The sequence below is a fragment of the Prunus avium genome, chromosome 3 (assembly GCF_965620075.1).
Source record: "Prunus avium chromosome 3, drPruAviu1.hap1.1, whole genome shotgun sequence".
NCBI classification, from domain to species: Eukaryota; Viridiplantae; Streptophyta; class Magnoliopsida; order Rosales; family Rosaceae; genus Prunus; species Prunus avium.
In genome coordinates, this window is record NC_142286.1 from 6,477,891 (window position 1) to 6,497,755 (window position 19,865).

Genomic DNA, 19,865 nt, shown 5'->3' on the forward strand with positions numbered 1-19,865 from the left:
AAAATATTCGGATATAAAAGACAGTGAATGATATATTAGACCTCTTTCTAATTATTATTATCAAAAGCTTGTATGAAAATTTAAAGCAAGCGGTTTTTAGTTTAAGTGGTTAAGAGTAGTTATCCACTCTAAAACTATGTGTTCGAATTCCCTGTCTTCAATATCGCTTGTATAAAAATAAAAAATTTAAAAATTTAAAAAAAAAGAGGAAATTTTTATTGAGACTTTACTTGATCCTTGATTCTTTTAATCAAGGAATTAGATATTCAAATTTGATTAGTCTATGTATAAAAGGAATTTTTTAATCGATTTTATTCCCCACTTTTGTGAGATGATATAGAGTTTTGATGTTCATGTGGTACGTGGCATTGTTGTCTTTGCCTCAAAGATTTTGTACAATGATAGTGAAGAAGCCAACCTACACGTTATAAATGGAGTCGTACACGATTCTTTTTAGTGAAATTTGCAAAAAGACAGTGGATGACGACGACGTTGGAGGTGTGGATGGAGGTTGTTAGATCGTGAGGGATATGAGGGAGGTTGAGAGAGACTGTGATGGAGATAAGGGAGGGTGGGACCGTAATATATCAATATAGTTCTTTGGATAATGTGTGTAAATGTTCATTTTCTGGTGTTTTGAATGTTTTACCATTCTCTGCATTTTGCTTTATATATATATATATATTTATATGGTTGTACTCCAAAGACTAGTTTCCCTTTGATGATATCTACTCATTTAGTTCTTTGGATAATGTGTGTAAATGTTTTTATAATTTTAGAGAAACAAGTGTTGGTAAGTAAAACTATATATTTGCTTGGTTATAGCTTTGATTCCAAGACATGGGTTAAATTCACCATCACTTTCACTTTTCTTGACTTTCTTGAACCAAACATGGTCGGTCCCTACGTCAGATCTGGAAAATCTTCCTTTAATGGAGTCCATTTGTCATTCACTTGATGAGTTTTACAGGTCATCTAATCCAATCACTCGAAAAATTTGGCTACAAATTTTTTATTTAATATTAAATTGATAAACACTTCAATAATTACAATCATTACAAATGACTTAACGATATAATATTTGATTTTTTTTTTCTTAAATGAGGACATACAAAATGAACTATTCGAATCATCATATTATAGAATTAGCTCAAATAAGTTATAGAGTTATTGGAACACCGATTGTATCCAACAATCTTTGACAAGGATCAAAGAATCAACTATTCATCAATAGCGGATAGTTTTTCTCATGAGCAAAAGTGTTTCCTATAAAAACACTTCCACACAAATTCGCAACATTCATACCATGTCGTCTAGTAGAAGAACTTTTTATAAAAACACTTTCAACAACTAATTAGCTATGGGAAATAGTAAATCACGTTGGTCTACAAGTTAACCAGAGAAATGAAATCTGATTATTCGAGAACATGGTTTGAATACAAATAGCAAATGCTTGAGCAAAACACAAAGGAACTTTTGAGTGAAATATGTAAACTAACAAATTTGTCTTCATCACAAATTGGAGGACTTAATTACCTATTTATTTTTAATCTTCACTTAATTACAAGAACACTAGTAGCTATGCCCCTTATTTTTGTGGGGCCTTGTGGAACAATTATATTGGATGTGCACACAAGGGGCTTTCTACTGGCTTTTAAGGGTGTGTTTACTTGTTTGTTCAAACTTAGAATGATGAAGGAAATGATTGCTTCTTTATTTCTTTTGATTTGAACAAGAGAATTGAACCTCAAGTTTTCCATTCAACGTATTCCACCTAATCACTTGGAAAAAAAAGTTCATGATTAAAGGAGCACTAGTCTTTTACTTGTACTATGAAGCATTATTTGAAATTATTTTCACACCGAAGACTGAATTATTATTTTTTTTTAGTTATACGAGTGATTTAGTGTATTTACACCCGAAGTCAGGTTGTTTGTTTCTTCCTTTTGCCAACCACTTCCATTTGAATTATAATCAACATGTCTTGTTGAATTGGTGATAGCTTTCTATCAAATTCATATGTCCAAAACAAATAGGTCCAAAAATACTTTCATCAAATAAAATCCAAGATAAATGGAAGTGGGCAAGACTTTGCTACAAAGATTTAATTATCATAATCACTGTGGACCAGGCCATATCTAGCCGTTACACCACCGTTTTGCTCACGTGTCAGCCCAAATTTGAAACTCTTCAATCTTTTTAAAACACAAGAAAAACCAATGTGACCGTTAACTTGTATCTTCAGCTAAACCAAAATCCCCCTGCTTCCCCTGTTTCTTTTCCGTGCATCCAAGTGAAGAACAATGGCTTTCGATTACTCATTCACAGCAGATGAAATGGCAATCGATGATGGTCTTGGGTACCCAAAAGCCTTCGCGAAGCTCTGCCGTGATCGCAGTGCTGGACCTTACAGCCATGGCCCTCCTTTCACTTTCATGCCTTACTGTCTGCAGCAACAGGAGGTAAGAGATATGATCGTTTCTAACTTTCTGTTTGATTCCCTGGAAAGTGAGAGAAATAGAGGGAGAAAATTGAAAATTGGGCTTTAGCATATAAGCTGATTTGGGTTTTTGAAACTGGAAAAATTTAGCTCAGGAAAGTTATATGTGCAGAGAATTAAACATTACCATGTTCAATTTATTTGTTTCTCTGATAATTGGTTGGAAGATCTATTGTATAAATTTTTATAGGATTTTCATAGGTTTCATCCAGAATTTTGGGGTTTTTAGTTTGGAATTATGAAAGATCATCGGATTTACTTGAAATTCCGTAATTGAAATTGAACTATGTCTTGGATGCCCCATGTTTTGTTCTAACAACATTCTTTTTTTCTTTGGGTGCTTTTAAATGTGTTTACAGTAATTGGTTCTCTTTAATGTTTTTTCATTCTGTGAATGCTGGTTTTTGTGATTAATTTGGTTTTCAGGATTTGAGAGCAAGAGATTTAGAGCAGATGTTTCCCATTATCGACCCGAAAGCAAAACCTACTACCAGGCCCAAGATTTTTGTTAGTCTGTTGTGGAAGCAGCTCAACCACCTTGGGTAACCCTCTTAATTTTGCTGCATAAACCTTCAACATGAGCAAACTTGGAGAATTCAATTATGACTCTTTTTTACTTAATTTTTTCTGCTTACATTGAATTTCAGGAATGCTGGCTTTGATCCTGCGGTAATTCGAGTCGATCCGTATGGCAATGTTCTGTATTACCATGCTGATTCTGCTTCTCCTCTTGCTTGGGACATAGATCATTGGTTTCCTTGCTCAAGTATATGACTCATCACTAATTTCTCTCTCTCTCTCTCTCTCTCTCTCTCATTTGTAACCTGTGGTCTTTTGCTGAAAATCTAGGGGGAGGATTGACTGTCCCAAGCAATTTGAGGATACTACAATGGCAAGCCTGCAAGAAGAAGCATAATATGCTAGAATTTCTCATTCCATGGTGGGATTTTCAGTTAGGCATATCAGTGAACCAGTTCTTATCCATATTTGCTTCTTCCAACTCAGATTTCAGGTGGGTTTACTTCATATTTCTATTCCTACTTGCTTTTCTATTAAAAAACATTGAGTTGTGACAAACTGTGTCCTTTCACAACATTGGCAGGCACAGAGCATTCTCATTTCTCTTCTCTGAAGGTGAAAATGAGGAACTCAATTCTTCACAGAATGTAGATTCTCATTCTTTTCCGCAACATTACGTGGAATCTAAAGAGCATATGGGCCTGGCTCCGGCTGCCATTGTGGTATCTCGAAGGGAGTCATATGGCTCTTCATCTGTTTTGAAATCCCTGGACTACAATAAGCAGATACAGCCATACTCTCCTGCAATTGGTCAGTGCTTATATAACAACTACTCAACATTTTTTTGTATATGTGTATAGTAATTACAGGTGTCATAAAGTTTTTCATTTTTTTTTGGATTGTATTAGCTGCAAGAAAAGGGAAGCATATTGTTTCGAACGAAAATGAGAACCCGAACTTCATTACAAACCCATACCAAGCCATTGTCATGGCAAAAGATTCCTTAAAACAAAGAGACCAAACTGCAAAGATGCAGGGAGAGATACAAAATCTGGATGATGAAGTGAATGAATTGAGGCAAAAAAATGAAGAGGAAAAGCTCACCATTCAAAGCTTGGAACTGACATTGATAAAGCGTAGGAGAAGAGCAGAGAAGTGCCGGCGGCTAGCAGAGGCACAATCATCATATAGGACTATGCTCGAAAAGATGATTCGAGATGCTATGCACCAGTAAGATTGTTAAACAAGAGTCTGTGTAGAAGTTTTTCCCTTTTTTTTTTCTTTTCTGAATATAGTTTTTTTCAGACTGGTGACCTTTTTCCTTTTCCTTTTTTTGGCTTAAGGTCTGTCATTTATAAAGAGCAGCTGAGACTGAACCAGGCTGCAAGTAGTGCACTCATGGCAAGACTTGAGGCACAAAAGGCAATATGTGATGCCTCGGAGAAAGAACTTCATAAGAAATACAAACAAAGAGATGAACTTGAGACACAGATAAGGCCTGAGTGGGAACAAGCAAGGAAGAGATCAAGAATGGATGATGCCTTAGCTGAGGAGAGAGAAAGTAAGACGGTTCTTTATCTACCAGCAAGCAAGCCAAGAACAGTTTTACACAAAGAACTAAGAGTGTTTCTAGAGGAAGAACAGAAGGCATCTAATGCTGCTTTATCACAGAGTGAAGAAGATAGGCAAATAGAGGTAAATGAGGAACTGGAAAGACCCACAAAACGATTGTCTATTGACAACCTTGAGGAGAAGGCCAGGTACATTGATGCATTAGAGGATGAGAACTTAATAGAGAATAAAATGAGAACACTGGAAATAGAAGAGAGGAATCACAAATTTCAATTTCCTGTCCTTCGAGAACCAGATATTGAGGAGGATGAAGAAAGCAGGAAACAGCGTGGGAAGGGGAATGTAGAGAAGTGGCTTCAAATTCTGTTAGACAGTTCTCCAGAAGAGTTAGGTCCTCAGAATGAAAATGAAAGTGAAATAGACAAGACTGGTGATATAATCAGAAAATTGAATTTGAAGTATCCACAGGAGGTCAAAAATCTGAAGCGTCCCGAAGCGGTTGTCAAAAAAGGTGTGCCGGTAAATGAGTCAATTGTCCAAGAGAAGGATGGCAATGCGCATAAACTGGATACTCCTGTTAGGGGAGTTGTTAGCAGGAAGAGCTTTGAAGGGAAGGAAAGAAGGGATCAGAGTAATGGAAAGGAAAGAAAACTTGCAAGGTCTGAGAGTGCCAGAGCGTTTCGAAGAATTCCATCGTCTCCGTCTATAATATTGGGCATGAAAAAGGGTGTTGACTGCATACGAAAGAAGCCCATGGTAACTAGTGATGATGAGGAGAGCTATGCTACAGAAAACAACTTTATAAAGTCATCCATGAAGACAATCAAGAAAGCAGTGAAATTGTGAACAAGAAGTTCAGTTCCTCTTGTGTATCATTGGAAATGTGTATTGATTCTTTTCCTTCTCCATTGTTTTTACTATAATTTTTTTCTTAGGAATATATATATTTTTTCCATTAGCGTCTAAGCAAAGGCAACATGCCTTAAGCTTTGAATAACTGTGTCAAGCTTGGCTATTCTTTTATTGTTGTCTTTGATTTGTGTATAAGATTGATTTGTGTGAGACGCTATAACAGCTTGTTGTTTTAACTTTTACTAGAAATATTCAGTTTCCTTTTCTTTCACTCTGCTAAAATTTGTGTTCTCTATTTCCTTAAAGAAGGGAATTCAAGTTTCTTGCAAGATCTTGGTTTGCAAACTCATCTCAAATGTCCTCTGCAAGGAATTGAATGAAAAAACAAGAATACCAGAATTGATACCGACACCGAGACATTAGACATTACCAGGAGCTCTGTCAAATGGAATAGATCTGTTAAACTACATATGTCATGCACAATTCCGGAAGTTGAATTAGTTTTTAGGCCATTCATGAAAGTCGAATTGAAGTCACCAAATCTGCAGAAAACAAATCCAAGTTCAGAATTATTATTGCATTTGAGATAAACAGGGGCATGGAGATATTAATAATATAGGACTGTCACATGCCAATAAATTCATTGCATGTCCATTCCAACCTTCGTATCCATCGGAGATGGGCACAGCTTGTAATCTATGCATATTGCAAAGATAAGTACATTATCTGTTAGGTTGCTCCAAAATAGTAGTGATAAAGCATAAATTATGTTGCAAAATGATGAGAAAGATAAGATCCAACTTGACACTGTATTTTGTAATTTACATTTTATAAACGATTACTTACTTTACAAGGAAATCATGTATGATAAAATTACACCATACTAACAACTGTTATGAGATAACAATGCCCTGCGGAGGATAGTACTAACAAAATTTCTATTGAAAGGGCCTCACAAAATTCCAATCATTTTTTTTTTCCAGTTGATTGTAATGACAGAGCAGAAAAGTAGCTACTTCCTCTCTTGTGATATATGTTGCACATCATCTTTCTGCCAATTTGCTTAGCATTTAAGTAGACTTTGAAATTGAGGAGATAATCAACGATCTGCAGCCTCACTACTAGATGTTTAGCATGAGCCAGAAGTTGTCATTTCTGAATTCTACTCCACCGTTCTCTAAGATTAAGTATTCCTTCGGCAGCTCATTTATTGGAGCTTCCCCAGTAACCTTCATCCCCACAAGTGCAGGAGCCATCCTTAAAATGGTGAAACTTTTCGGTATCTCTTACAGAAATCTCCCGACGCACAACCTTAGAGATAAATTTGATAGTATTGTGGCAGCTTTGGCACATGTAAAGGTTCTTAGTCACCCATATTGGCATCCCAGGAGCTGTATTAATGAGCCCAAATGCAACTGCTAGTCTCTCACTGTGTCCACAAAAAATCTCAGCTTTTGAAGCTTCAACTTCATCTGTAGGACTGCTTTCGGGTTCTCTGAATCCCACTGATCTCATTTTCTCATAAAATCCCTCCATCACTGCATTTAGTTCCTTTATTTGAGGGTGGAAATTATCACCACTTAGGAAAGCATGAACCTTTCCCTTTACTTCCACCCAACTGCACCCAGGATCTACAGTCAGGCCCCTTTTCCTCATCATCTTTCTTACTATTGCAACTTCTTCCCACTTACCGCATTGAGCATAGAGATTACAGATAAGTGCATAATACCCAACACTTTCTGTATCCATTTTTAAAATTTGATGAGCTGCAAGTTCACCAAGTTCAACCTGCTTGTGGATCATGCATGCATTCAACAAAGCTCCCCATATAGCTGGATCTGGATTTATAGGCATCTTCTGTATAAACTCGTGAGCATCATCCAATTGCCCAGCACAACCAAGTAGATCAACAACGCAAGCATAGTGCTTGAGATTAGGTGTGATGGAATAATTAAGTTTCATGCTTCTAAAATACTCCAAACCTTCTCCAACCATGCCAGACCTACTACAAGCACATAACAATGAAATAAATGTGATCTCATCTGGATCTGCATGGGACTCAACCATACGGTCAAATAGCTCAACAGCATGCCTTCCTTGCCCCCTCTGTGCATAGCCAGTTAGAAGGATATTCCATGCTGCAACATCCTTTTTGTTATAGTTAAACTGGTTCCATGCAGATCCCATCCTTCCACACCTTACATACATGTCTAGAAGCGCATTAGGTAAATAACCATCAAATGCTACACCAGTCCTTAATGCATGGGCATGAATTTCCTTTCCACACGTCAAAGCTCCTATTCTAGCACAAGCAGACAGGACAGAAACCAAGGTAACAGAATTTGGTTTTAGACTGAGTTTCATTTGCCGAAAGAAAATCAAAGCCTCAAAGCACCGATTGTTGATCCGAAGGCCAAGTATGATTGAAGTCCAAGATATGACATTCTTTCCTGGGATGCCATGGAACACTTCCAAAGCCTTATCAACGCATTTACATTTAGAATACATATCAATGAGCGTATTGGCAACTATCACATATGATATGAACCCAGTTCTGTAAGCAAGCTCATGAAGCTTCACACCCATATCTAAATTCCCTAAACAAGCACAAGCAGATAGAACACTGGCTATGGTTATTTCATCTGGCATGATACCCTCTCGGTCCATCATTCTGTAGGTTTCCACAGCCTTGTCAGGCAGTGCATTATTACCATAACACGAAATCATCGATGTCCATGACACCACATCTTTATATTCCATTCTAGAAAAAACTTTTTCTGCTTCCTCAAAATGCCCAATGATTGAATACATCTGAATTAAAGCATTACACACTGAAACATCCTCCGCAAACTCTGTTCTCATGACAAAACCATGGATTTCCCTCCCTAACTCACAGTCACCAAGAAGCTCACAAGCAGATATCAAGCTAGTCATAGTCATCAAATCCGGATAAACTGAAGATTCAAGCATCATGAGAAACAATCTCAATCCTTCCAAAAACTCTCCATTTTCAAAATACCCCGAAATCATAGCATTCCACGAGATCCTATCCCTCCTAGGCATTCTATCAAACAACATCCGTGCACTGCCAACGGCACTACATTTTACATACATTGTAATCAAAGCATTAACCACATCAACATCCGACTCAAACCCAAATCTAATCACGTGTACATGAATCTCCCTTCCCCTCGCCAAGTCCGGGACGGCCCCACAAGTCCTAAGAACACAAGGAAATGTATACACATCAGGCACAATCCCAACCCACAACATTCTGTGATACAAATTCAAAGCCTCATCAAAGAACCCAGCTTTCGCATACCCACCAACCAAAACATTCCAAGAAAACACGTCCCTCTCCCCCATTCTTCCAAACACATACCAAGCATCAACCAAATTACCAAACCTCACAAACATGCTCAACAAGGCATTACCAAGCTTAACACTCAAAAGGGTCGTGGAATTCGATACATAAGAGTACACACGAGCTCCTTCCTCGTGTGTTCTCTTCCACTCACACAGCCTAACCAAAGCAATATAAGCATCTTCTTCCACTTTAATTTGAAGCTCCTGCATTGAATCCAAGAGCTTCAGAGCTTTTTCAAGGTTCCCATGGCGGCAAAGCTCGTTCAAATCGGAGTTTGGGTTCTGTGTGGAGATAGAGTAAGTGCTGCAGACTGTCACTTCTTGGGTTTTTCTAAAGGAAATTTGGCGGGTTTGGCGCTTGTGAGAGAAACCAAGGGTTTCGAGCTTGTGGGTCTTGGGGAATTGAGGATTGGGAAGGTATTGGGTGTGAGGAATTTGAGAGCTTTGAGCTGAAACTGCCATTTTTGGACTCTGAGAGCATTGTCTTCCCAGAGGGTTTTGCATGAGGTTTAACGGTTAATGGATAATGGGTCTGTATATTTTTTTTTAATGGACAAGAAATATTATCTTTTGTTGTCTGTTTAACTAACTTAAACTGCCACAATTTATGCAAGTTATCTTCAAGTTTTAAGCTCCAATTGTCACCGACTAAGCTGAGCTTAAAAGCAGCACGAGTCCAACAAGGATGAGATACACACCACACCACCACATGTACTTTGACTATAACAACTTTAGTTTGGCTCTTATGACTAAAGATATTATTCTCCTAATAAGTTGAAATGTGCCTACTCACAAAGACAACTTGTTATTAGGATGAGAAAAAAGTTATTAACCCCCTATTTCATCATAAAAATTTTAAAAACAAAATAGAAGCTCCAATAAAAGAAAGCATTTATCTTTACACCTACAATCAGAATTAGCATTGAGTCAAAAATTTAACTCCACCTAAAATGTCAAATATTATATTACTTCGTCATATTTTTTTAATGTAAATGGAGTTCACATCATCAATAAAACTTCAAAAGAGAGTAATAATTAGTGTCATTCATGACTCAAAAAATGTTAAAATAATATTTGACATCAAGCTTTATGAGATGTTAATTTTGACATATTCTAGCCTCGAAACTCTTGTGGAATTTCGAAACTCTTGTGGAATTTCACTACTCAGTTAGAGTAACTTTTTGTCATTTCATGACGATATGACAACTAACACATCTCCTTTCGTCCTTTGAGATCGATGCTATTACAAAGCAATAGTAGTCTTTTGTTTTTTTGAAAGAAAAAAAAAAACCCAGAATATATTATAGAAGGTTGATATCTTGTATCAAATGTTGATTTACCCACTTCAACTTGTGAGGAAGAAATGACTTCTAACTGGAGTCACTTTGCCTTACATTTTTTATTCAGTGAACTGACTTGGACAAAAACACTTCTTTGACAGAAGATCCAATGCCTAAAGCAGATCCTTCCTCCCTTCAAAGCGGAGTTGAATGAGATGTGTTACATGAACTTATTAATTAGAGATCAATTTGATCAGTTTTATTACTTCTCAGGTCACAACACATTTAACAACACATCGGAAAGAAGAAGGGAAAAAAAAAAGACCATCAATCCTCTACCCTAAGATAAAGAGTTTCTCCACTTTGGAGTAGCTCTAGCTCTAACCAACCTGGTCTTCATATCCATAGGCGTTTGTTTCCCATACTCAACATCCCCATTTCCACCCTCATTAATCTTCACCACACCCGCACTCCTAAGCGAAGGCATTATCCCTAAATTCCTAGTCCACTTGAAAATCCCAGCTTTCTTTTTCTCTTTCCTCTCTGCCTGCACTTGCATGGAGCTGCACTGGCTTTGAAGCCTGAGCACCTCTTCTTTCAATTTCCTTATCTCCATTTGCATCACATTCATTTCGCGCTTTGAGAAGCTCCGAGCTGGGGCGTCAAGAAAGGGGTTTGGGCTTCTGGTGCTGGCACTGAACGAGCCACTCCAATCAATGTGCCTGTGAAGCTTGTTTTGCTCTGAGAAGAGGACTTGGATCACTGCCCGGACGGGCAGGCGTTCGTTTTGTGCAGCATGGAGAGATGCCTCTGGGGAGAGCTTTCGACTGTCGATTAGCCTACAAAGACTCTTTCGATCTTGCTTGGATACTACAGGATGTGCCTGCCATGATTAGATATCCATGTTTCACATCAACCCAAGTAGTTAGCATACCATACGTAGTTTATTGGGGTTCTTTTTACAATCTAATAACATAAAATGCCCACGTAATGATATTTTCTTATCTCTATTTGTATCGCATTGTTTTGTGAGATATATTATATGTTATGTCGTCAGATTATTGATTTAAATCAAACATTCAAGTAAGAATCCACCTTCTAATTTTGCAATGTAACATATCGAAGAATTTAGTGATAGAACATTTTCCTACACTTAAAAGCTCTATATGTTAATATAAAAGTGTTTGATATTGAGTAAGGGGTAGGATGCTTCAATTGGATCCAAACAATAATTCAATCATACAAATATGCACTTTTTCTTCTCATGCTCACTACTGAACAACAGAAAAACCAAATGCAGAAAGCTTTAGGGCCGGCCATATCCTACCCAAAACAAAGGGCATTTATGTCAATTTACTAGTCCTAATTAATTCACATTTATCCCAATTAATTGTTAACTAATTAGGAAATTAAATCCATTAAATACCATAGACCTTACTTTGAGATAAGTATCAATGGCTCTGTACAACCCATCATCCGTGGCACGGGCGTGGCTAGGCACAGCTCCAGCAAGCGCCGCAAACTCATTCAAGCTCAAATATGCATCCATGGCGGCTTCAGCAAGATAACAATCCACAAGCTTTGCCACCTTGACCATGGCAGCTCCGCTCTTAGCAGTCTCATCCAAGTTCACAAACCTCTTCACCAACCTAATCACAAGCTCAACGTCCAGCAAAGTACCGCACGTGTGACTAAAAGAAGGTATCATGAGCTCCTTCAACAAGGCTTGGTCCAGCTGCCACGATATCCTCTTTTCGAGCTCGGCGCGGTACGAGGGCTCCACCGCAACCATGTTGGCGGTGCGTAGGAGGCGGAGGAGGAAGTTGCATGGGATGGAGTCCTTCTCCGGGGGGAGGACGCCGACTAGGGTTTCGACGAAGAAGCGTTTTCGCATCCACAAGGCGGTGACGGATTCCGGGGAGGACTGTAAGCTAATTAGGCTTCTTTGGTCGGAGAGGGCTTCGCCGGAGAGGTCCGGGAGCCATTTGGAGGCGTAGTGGGTGATTATGGAGCCGATGAGGTCGGGACGTACGCCTTTGGCTTTGATGCCGGCTAGGGTTTTGACAAAGTAGTCCATGTCAAGGATACATGCGTCATCGAACCAGCATTCGGAGGCAAATGGCGAGGGTTTTCCCGGGAAAGTGACGGATTCTTGCAAGTCTTGGTTTTTCGACATTGCCTTTTTTTCGGGAGCAATGGGTAAATGGAAGGGGCAATTGTGGGGTGTCAATATATGGTTCATGTAGTTACACTTTACATGGCAGAGAGTGAAAGTAATTTTTGGTGCTGGCATGGAGTTGAAATGTCGATGATGCACTTGAATTGAGTAAAAGATCAAGAGAAAAGGACATGGGTGGCTTGGGATTTAAGTAATGGCATAGTATAGTACTCCAGTGTAGTGTGAGAGCAAGATGGATGGCTGGATGGATGGGTGAGGAGGAAGATCCATGGATAAAAGAGAGAGAGAGAGAGAAGACAAGTGTTATAAATGCAAAATAGTGAAATATTCCTTGCCTATGACACGCAACGTCTCATTCTCTGGCATGGAGAACAAAATTCATTATAACACCACCCAAGATTGAAAGAGACTCCCCTAACTCTCTCTCTCTCTCTCTCTCTCTCTCTCTCTCTCTCAAAATTTGGGCATGGAAATGGTAAAACTAAGAGGAATATCTACCGACTTGACGACAATGCCATTATTTTGTGCCATATATGCACTTGGAGATATGACTTATCTATTTAGAACATGAGCATGTTTCACTTCTTTGAAAAATATGATCAGCAATGTAGTCCATAAATACAACACATACGACTACCGTTTTTCCCAAAAAGAAGATGAAACTTTTTTGTGAATTTTGGATATTCAACAACTTAAATTGCCTAATTGTTGAAAAAGAAAAAGATGTAAGTAGAGGAAAAAATCAACATCACCTCGAGAATAATGAGAAATGTGGGTACAAAATAAGAAGGTGATGGGATATTGTATTTTGCATAACAACAACCAGCACGTGAACTTCCCTCTTGTTCCTAACTTTGGATGGTAGCTATAGCTAGCTGCTGCCCTCCCAACACCAGCTGCAGCTCTGGCCCGTCTGGGTGCGCAGGGCCCCACTATTGTTTGGTATGGGCCCACTTGAATCATGCTAGCCCAAATATCTAGCCTATCAAATTGTTTTTGTGTTGGCCTGCATGTATGCTCTTTGAGCATGAACAATGTAGATGGGTCAAGAATGGAGTCAATTTGAATTTTCAACTCTAGAATTAGTAAAGTTCTAAAACATTTCTATTCAAATTAGGAGTGAAGAAAATTTTGGTTTAGAAGAATTTGAAACAGGACGAAAGATAGCCCATATACATGGGCCACTATCAAAATGTCTCATCTTGGGTCAAATTCTAACCCAAATCTAACATTGTTGTTGGGTTTCTCCATTTGTGGAGCCCAATTTGCCATTTGACTCCAATGAGCTCCCACTTTGGTTATGCTGTATGTTTGGTTCAAGGTTCAGAAGCTTGGAAATGGGTATGAGATGTCATTCTCATATTTGGTAAATACGTTCTTAGGAATCTAATGCCTAACACGTGAATAAATACAAACCAAAAATTGGAATAGAAATAAAAGGTTTTTCCAAGTGATCATTTCCTAGCATTTTGGAAATGATAATCTTCCATTCTTGCCTCCTGAGAAATAGACATGGGAAGTTCATTCCTAAACAATTCATTATGTGTCTGGTTTCAAGGTTTAGAAGTTTGAGGTGCTCGTTTTGGTCTGCATAATGTGGACAACTATTTTTGGTTTGAGGTTCCCCCTGATCTTATTCAGGACGCCCTATTATGTGATGTGTTGAGTCGGGGTCAGGCGTCTTGTCCCCCCCGTTGTAATTTTTCGTTTTATCAATAAAGTCTCCCTCATTCCGTCGAGGTTCTCTCAAAAAAAAAAAAAAAATAAATAAGTTTGAGAATATGCATGAAATTGCATTCCCATATTTGGTATGTGCACTCTCGGTAACTTTTAATAAATAGAAATAAGGGTCCATTTGGATGGAAGGATTCCAAATCGAAGGATTTAGACATATAAAATTAAATTATAAGATTAGACTACTACAATCCATGTATGTCAAGATTTTTGAATAAGAAAGAAATGAAGAAAACAAATGCATTTCAAATTACTCCTTGCATATATGGTCATTTCAAATGTATTACATCTAGTTATTTCAAATATATTGAATTGAATTCTTTCAAGTTTTTTTTTAATATCATCATCTTCATTTCTCAGCGTTCCTAAATGCATGAATGTACATCTTCATTTTCAGTTCATGATATTAGATATGGGAGTTTTTGTTCCCAAGAAGTTGATTGTACGAATCAAACGGCTCTTAGGTGTTAGCAATTTTGAACTCTCATACAAAATGTTCGTCCCCAGAGCGAAGTAATCCGCAAGGGGGAACACCCTTGGTGGAGATTTTGCATGGATTCGAGCAGTCCAAGTCCCGCAAGTCATCACCATACCTTTTTATTTAAAAATTAATTAATTTGAAAATGGCTATTATCACCTTGCGGAACTTGGACTATAAGTGAAAATGTAATTTTTCATGAGAGATTTGTAGAAAAGAAATTTATAAGAGAAAATTTAGTCTGTTAAATCAAAATCTGCCTCTCTCTCTCTCTCTCTCTCTCCTGCCCAAATTTGATGTCACATTATGTCACATTTGCAACAAGAATATATTTCTAATAATGAATCAACTAGGTTTATTCCATTGGTGTAAATTCAATCTAATTCTACAAAATATAGGAACTGAAAACTAAACAGAAGGTAATTTCAATATCTATGAAAAAACTGGACTTAGAAGTCATAAGCATGCTTATTTTTAAAGCAAACTAAGATCCTACCACCAAGACTTCACCAATATTGCTTCTCATCAACCCTATTTGGTCTTCCCATCTGGCGATTAAACCGGAAACATTATATGTTGCGGGAAGGTCCAGAGGAACCGCTGTCTCCTGCTGTTGGGTTCAGCACTGAATCACTGGCAAGAGAACCGTTCCCACTTCCCTCTTGAGCCACTACTGGGATCTTGACTGCTGATCTTTCCATCTCCTTCTCGAGCTCTTCTTCTCGTCGCAATGCGGTAAACTGGGTGTCTAGAGACCTGGCTGCTCCCAGCCATGCAAGAACAATCAGCAGAAGTATACCTCCAAGGTAAGGTGTTGAGTTCGCGAGTGACCCGAAGGTCAAAATCATAAACTGCTGAATCAGAGCACCACCAGACTTCCCCAATGGGTTGCAGACAACATCAATGGCTGCCTTTCCTTTAACCTACAGCAAGAAGTTCACAAGGAACGTAAACACAAAAGGGCTCAAAATGAAACTCAAATTAGAAAACTCGAAGTTTTTCCTGATAAATATGATTCCAAGATGACTGAAACCTCTCCTTTAAAGAGGTCCCTAATTAAAATTTCCCTAAACTATTGGCTAAGCCAAAATCTAAAATACTGAGTTGTGAGCATGAGTCCAAACCTTGGTGTCCTCATCCAAGGGAATGTATGCCATTTCTTTGCATGGATCAAACAAGCTGTACTTGGCACTCTTGCTGAAAATGTTTTGCAAAGCACCCACATATACAGCTGCAAGAAGTGGAGTCATCCCAAGGCTTGTAATAGCAGGTGAAAGTGGACCGCCAAACAAGATCAGAGAGAAGAAACCAACTCCAGTCAGAAGTAGAACTGTAGGTGTGATCTTCGCAGCAACTCCCCATCCATATTTTTCGAATATAACTTGACTGAGCAACATCATTGTGAAAGTTGCTATTCCAGTGGCAGTTGAGAAGTCACCCATAAAAGAAGAGTACTCATTCGGGCTCGGAAACTGCACAATTCACAGTGGAACAAGAAGAGTGAGGATTATCAATTAGTAATTCATAATAAAGGCAAAGATTAAGTCACCCAGCTAAGGCATACCTGAGCTTTGAGCTTTGATTTCCATGTAACCTCCACGAGGTTGATGCTAATACCATATGCAACCACCAAAGTGGCAAGATCTCTGATGTATCTTGAAGACACCAAAAATTTCAAGCTCTCCATTGTCCCCATTTTGGGCTTATCCTGCAAAGTAAATAGAAGTCAAAAAAGATGCTAACCAAACTTATGAGAATACAAAATTGGCCAATTATAAAAATAATGGTATGGGATTCAGGTCGCTTCAACAATGACCAGTGATCAGTGACCACAATAAGATAGTAAACAAACTGATGTTATTTTTTCAACTTCCCAGCAACATATTAACAGATGGTGCCATGATAAGAAGTAATGCAGATAAACAGAACAGACTAACACGAACAGAAGGGACCAAAATTGAACAGATTCAGGTAGCCAATGTATCAACACAATTCAAATACGATTAACAAGATAGTCTTGCTGCGGATGATTACCTTCTTCTTCTTGCTGCGGGTGGGAAGAGGAACATAATTGTTTACCCACCAGTACAGGAAACAGATTGTGAACCCCATCAACACAACAATGCTCATCATCCCCCTTAAGGACAGGGCCCAACCATCAACTCCAGGACCCAAATTTTTCCTCAAATTAGAGAAATACTTCACCGTCCTGCCTGAGAAAATAAGAGCAACATTCGCTCCCAGTCCAAAAAGGGGGTAGAATCTTTTTGCTTCATCAATGGTAGTTATCTGCATAAAATCCAAGCAACATTATTTATTTAAGTTCCAGTCACTAACATTAGGGCGAAGACCTTAAATTCAGACTAATGAAAACTTCTGAGATCATTTCTTGTATTCTATAAGAATCCATATCTTGGTATACGATACGACTCAAATGGAGTTGTTACAAATAGGAAAAATAAATTTTGATATGAATCATTCATATCACAAGTTATAACACATGCTTCAAAAGCCAGCACCTTTTAAGGCCAAAGTTAATCCTTGTCCAGTCTGCTGTGGCAAATAGAAGAGAAAGCCATCTAAAAAGAGAGATCATTTTTTTCCTGTTTAATTAATAAGGATAGAACAGAGCACCATTCACAATCAGATAACTGAAGAAAATCAAGCCTCCAATTCCAATCTCAAAACACATATCAATTCCATTTTTGATAAACTGACACAGTATACAGACATATATAGGTTTTAAATTATTCCTCATTTTTTTTAAATATCTATAAAACAAACAACATATGTACCAACCGTGTTAAGAAACTGAGACTGGAAAAAATGATAACCAATCCAGAAAACGTGTATGGGTACACAAGCAATCAAATCATGAAATAAACATCAACTCATCTTTAAAATTATATTCCTGATTGGCAAGCAATCAAATCCCGATTATGCAGACATGAATCACACGACAAGGAAATTACCTGATTGGCAAACCCCCAGAAAAGCACAGATACCACCACACTTCCCCACAATTCAGCCATGACATAGAACAAACAAAAGCTCCATATCCTCAAGATTGCGAGTGGACCAAGGAACCTTGGGCCAAGAGTGTTGAGCAGGCTATCAGCAAGCGCTTCTGGGTGGATATAATTGCTGAGAGGATACAAGACAAATCCAAATGCCCCGAAAAAGGCGATAAATGGAAGCATAACAGTGTAGAAGAGAGCCTTCTTGGACAACACATTAGACAATTTTGTGTACAACAGCATGAAGCCAACAGCCATAGGCAGGTTCACCCAGGTTTTTAAAAATGGTATAATCTCTGCACTACTCCCTTTAGCTGTTACAACCAACACATCCTTTGTGTCCCTGAGGATTGTGTAATTGAACAAGATACAAAAGAACATCAACCCGAGTGGAACAATCTTCTTGAGGGTTACAGCCTCAATACCAAAGAACTTGGGCTGCTCAGTTTCCCCAAATGCTGGCTGCCCATCAGCAGCAGCAGCAGCAGCTTCAGCCCTGCAGATGAACAAGTTCCTCTCTTTTGTGCCAAACCCATGAGTCTTTGAGACAAAGCCTTGAAATTTCTGTAACCCATTTGAGGACAAAGATAACCCAGTTGGGGTTTTGGGTTTTGTGAAGAAAGATCTTTGCTTTAAGCCCAGAGAAGATTGAAACACTCTGGTCTTGGGGTTTAAAGGCAGGGAGAGAAGCCCTTTGGTCTGCAAAACAGCATCCATGTCTCTCCTAGGTCCCTCCAAGAAAATCCAGAAGTAGGTTTTTTCAAGAGAAGAACATGAAGAGAGACACAGATAAGGGAAGTGAGGAAGATAAGGTGGCTGAAGAAAAAAGATTTGATTTTCAGAGAGAGTGTAAAGGGTGGATACAAATATCTATTTATACCAAATGAAGAAACAAACCAAACAGCCCCTCTCAAAGGTTGAGAAAGGAAAAACAAAACTTGTAGAGATTTTTTTCCCAGCCTGAAATGTTAATAAAAAAAGGGGTTTCAGCAAGGGCAGAGCTTAATTTCTCTCAATCTGTTCCTAACCCACAAAACAAATACTCCATCTGTTAAGATGACAAGTTTTTTTTTTTTCTAAACACAATTTAACACAAAAGGAAGTGAAACTGTGACTGGAGGCAAATACGGAAAATGGATGGGTCAGAGACAGTCGGGCAGTCGAAAAAGCATCCCACAAGACAAGTTAGCCAAAGAATGATTCCTGTGCAAGTACATTGACCAAAATGCACCTGCTTTGTAAGACGACCAAAACGCCCTTGAGTTTAGGCCAAAACTGAAACAGAAAAACCCTTGAGATATTTTTCACTTTTTGATACTTTGGAGGCCTCTGAAAGTTACATGTGGGGTTATAAATTTGTGGGATGTGAAATCGTTCATTGATGTGCGCTTCCGCCGTCCGTTCCTCCTAGGGTTTGAATCATCTGGAGTAGTGGTTTTTAAAATTGGAGCCATAAATTATATTTTAATACATCAACTCTGAAAAATAACTGGTGGATTACACCCAAGATGAAGATATTTTAATTTATTAAATAATACGCGGAAAAAATCATGGAATCTGAGGCATCAAATTCTCAGGTATAATTTCCACTAAAATATGCGTCATTTCACAATTTTCATAGTGCCATTTACAAAATTATATCATTTACAAAATTCGACATACATAAATCAAAACACTAAAACCTTCAATTGCCAAAAATTGAAATGATGGAAATCTAAATTATGTCATTATAGAATTCTATGGAATTTTTAATTCCCTCATCCAAACGGAAAGAGTGGATATCTGTATTTGTACTGACTCTTGTAGCATGCCCTATAATGAAATTTAATATATATTATTTAGCATGATGGGCAATCTGCGATTTGGGCCGATTTAATGCCCCAATCGCTAATTGCCCTAATTATTGTTGAATGACAAGTTGGTCAATCTGTTAGATGAGGGATGAAGAAAATTAGGATTTCAATCATTTCTATTAAATATCTATTCTACAATGGGAAACATATAGTTTGATAGAATGACATATTGTTGGTAGTATGAGTGACCGATGTATAAAAACTTAGCTTTACAATCATTTCTATTAAATATCTATTCTACAATGGGAAACTTAGTTTTTTAAAATTTTATATTCACTGTTTATATAAACTTGTTATGGAAGAATTTCTTGATTACATGCATCATGTAGTTGGTACATTAAATTTCTTGATTCCATGCATCATGCTTATAATCCAATTAAATATATCTATATCTGACCTTCCTATCCTATTTAAGATCGCGTTACACTTATTATATACATTCAAATATTTATTTATTTTAAATATAATAAACTCAAAAGAATTTCACTTTTTCCTAAGAGAAACAAACGTAGCAT

At 38.0% G+C, this 19,865-nt stretch overlaps 4 protein-coding genes across 4 annotated transcripts; 1 reads left to right on the forward strand and 3 right to left on the reverse strand.

Moving 5' to 3' along the window:
* Window positions 1-2,194: 2,194 nt before the first annotated feature.
* Window positions 2,195-5,714, forward strand: LOC110760084 (trichohyalin). Its single transcript, XM_021962273.2, has 7 exons — window positions 2,195-2,462; window positions 2,927-3,042; window positions 3,148-3,266; window positions 3,350-3,512; window positions 3,603-3,829; window positions 3,928-4,249; window positions 4,363-5,714. Exons 1-7 carry the CDS (start codon window positions 2,304-2,306, stop codon window positions 5,435-5,437), a joined length of 2,181 nt encoding a protein of 726 aa, XP_021817965.2. The 5' UTR covers window positions 2,195-2,303; the 3' UTR covers window positions 5,438-5,714.
* A 469-nt stretch (window positions 5,715-6,183) lies between these two features.
* ECB2 (Tetratricopeptide repeat (TPR)-like superfamily protein) lies at window positions 6,184-9,451 on the reverse strand. The gene has a single exon (XM_021962271.2). The coding sequence runs from the start codon at window positions 9,311-9,313 to the stop codon at window positions 6,647-6,649; it is 2,667 nt and encodes an 888-aa protein (XP_021817963.2). The 5' UTR covers window positions 9,314-9,451; the 3' UTR covers window positions 6,184-6,646.
* An 865-nt stretch (window positions 9,452-10,316) lies between these two features.
* Window positions 10,317-12,418, reverse strand: LOC110760086 (root phototropism protein 3-like). Its single transcript, XM_021962275.2, has 2 exons — window positions 11,528-12,418; window positions 10,317-10,972 (listed from the first exon to the last, which is right to left on the reverse strand). The coding sequence occupies exons 1-2, from the start codon at window positions 12,380-12,382 to the stop codon at window positions 10,430-10,432; spliced, it is 1,398 nt and encodes a 465-aa protein (XP_021817967.2). The 5' UTR covers window positions 12,383-12,418; the 3' UTR covers window positions 10,317-10,429.
* A 2,376-nt stretch (window positions 12,419-14,794) lies between these two features.
* NTT1 (nucleotide transporter 1) lies at window positions 14,795-18,635 on the reverse strand. Its single transcript, XM_021962274.2, has 5 exons — window positions 17,453-18,635; window positions 16,515-16,769; window positions 16,045-16,188; window positions 15,605-15,952; window positions 14,795-15,403 (listed from the first exon to the last, which is right to left on the reverse strand). The coding sequence occupies exons 1-5, from the start codon at window positions 18,212-18,214 to the stop codon at window positions 15,050-15,052; spliced, it is 1,863 nt and encodes a 620-aa protein (XP_021817966.1). The 5' UTR covers window positions 18,215-18,635; the 3' UTR covers window positions 14,795-15,049.
* Window positions 18,636-19,865: the final 1,230 nt, after the last annotated feature.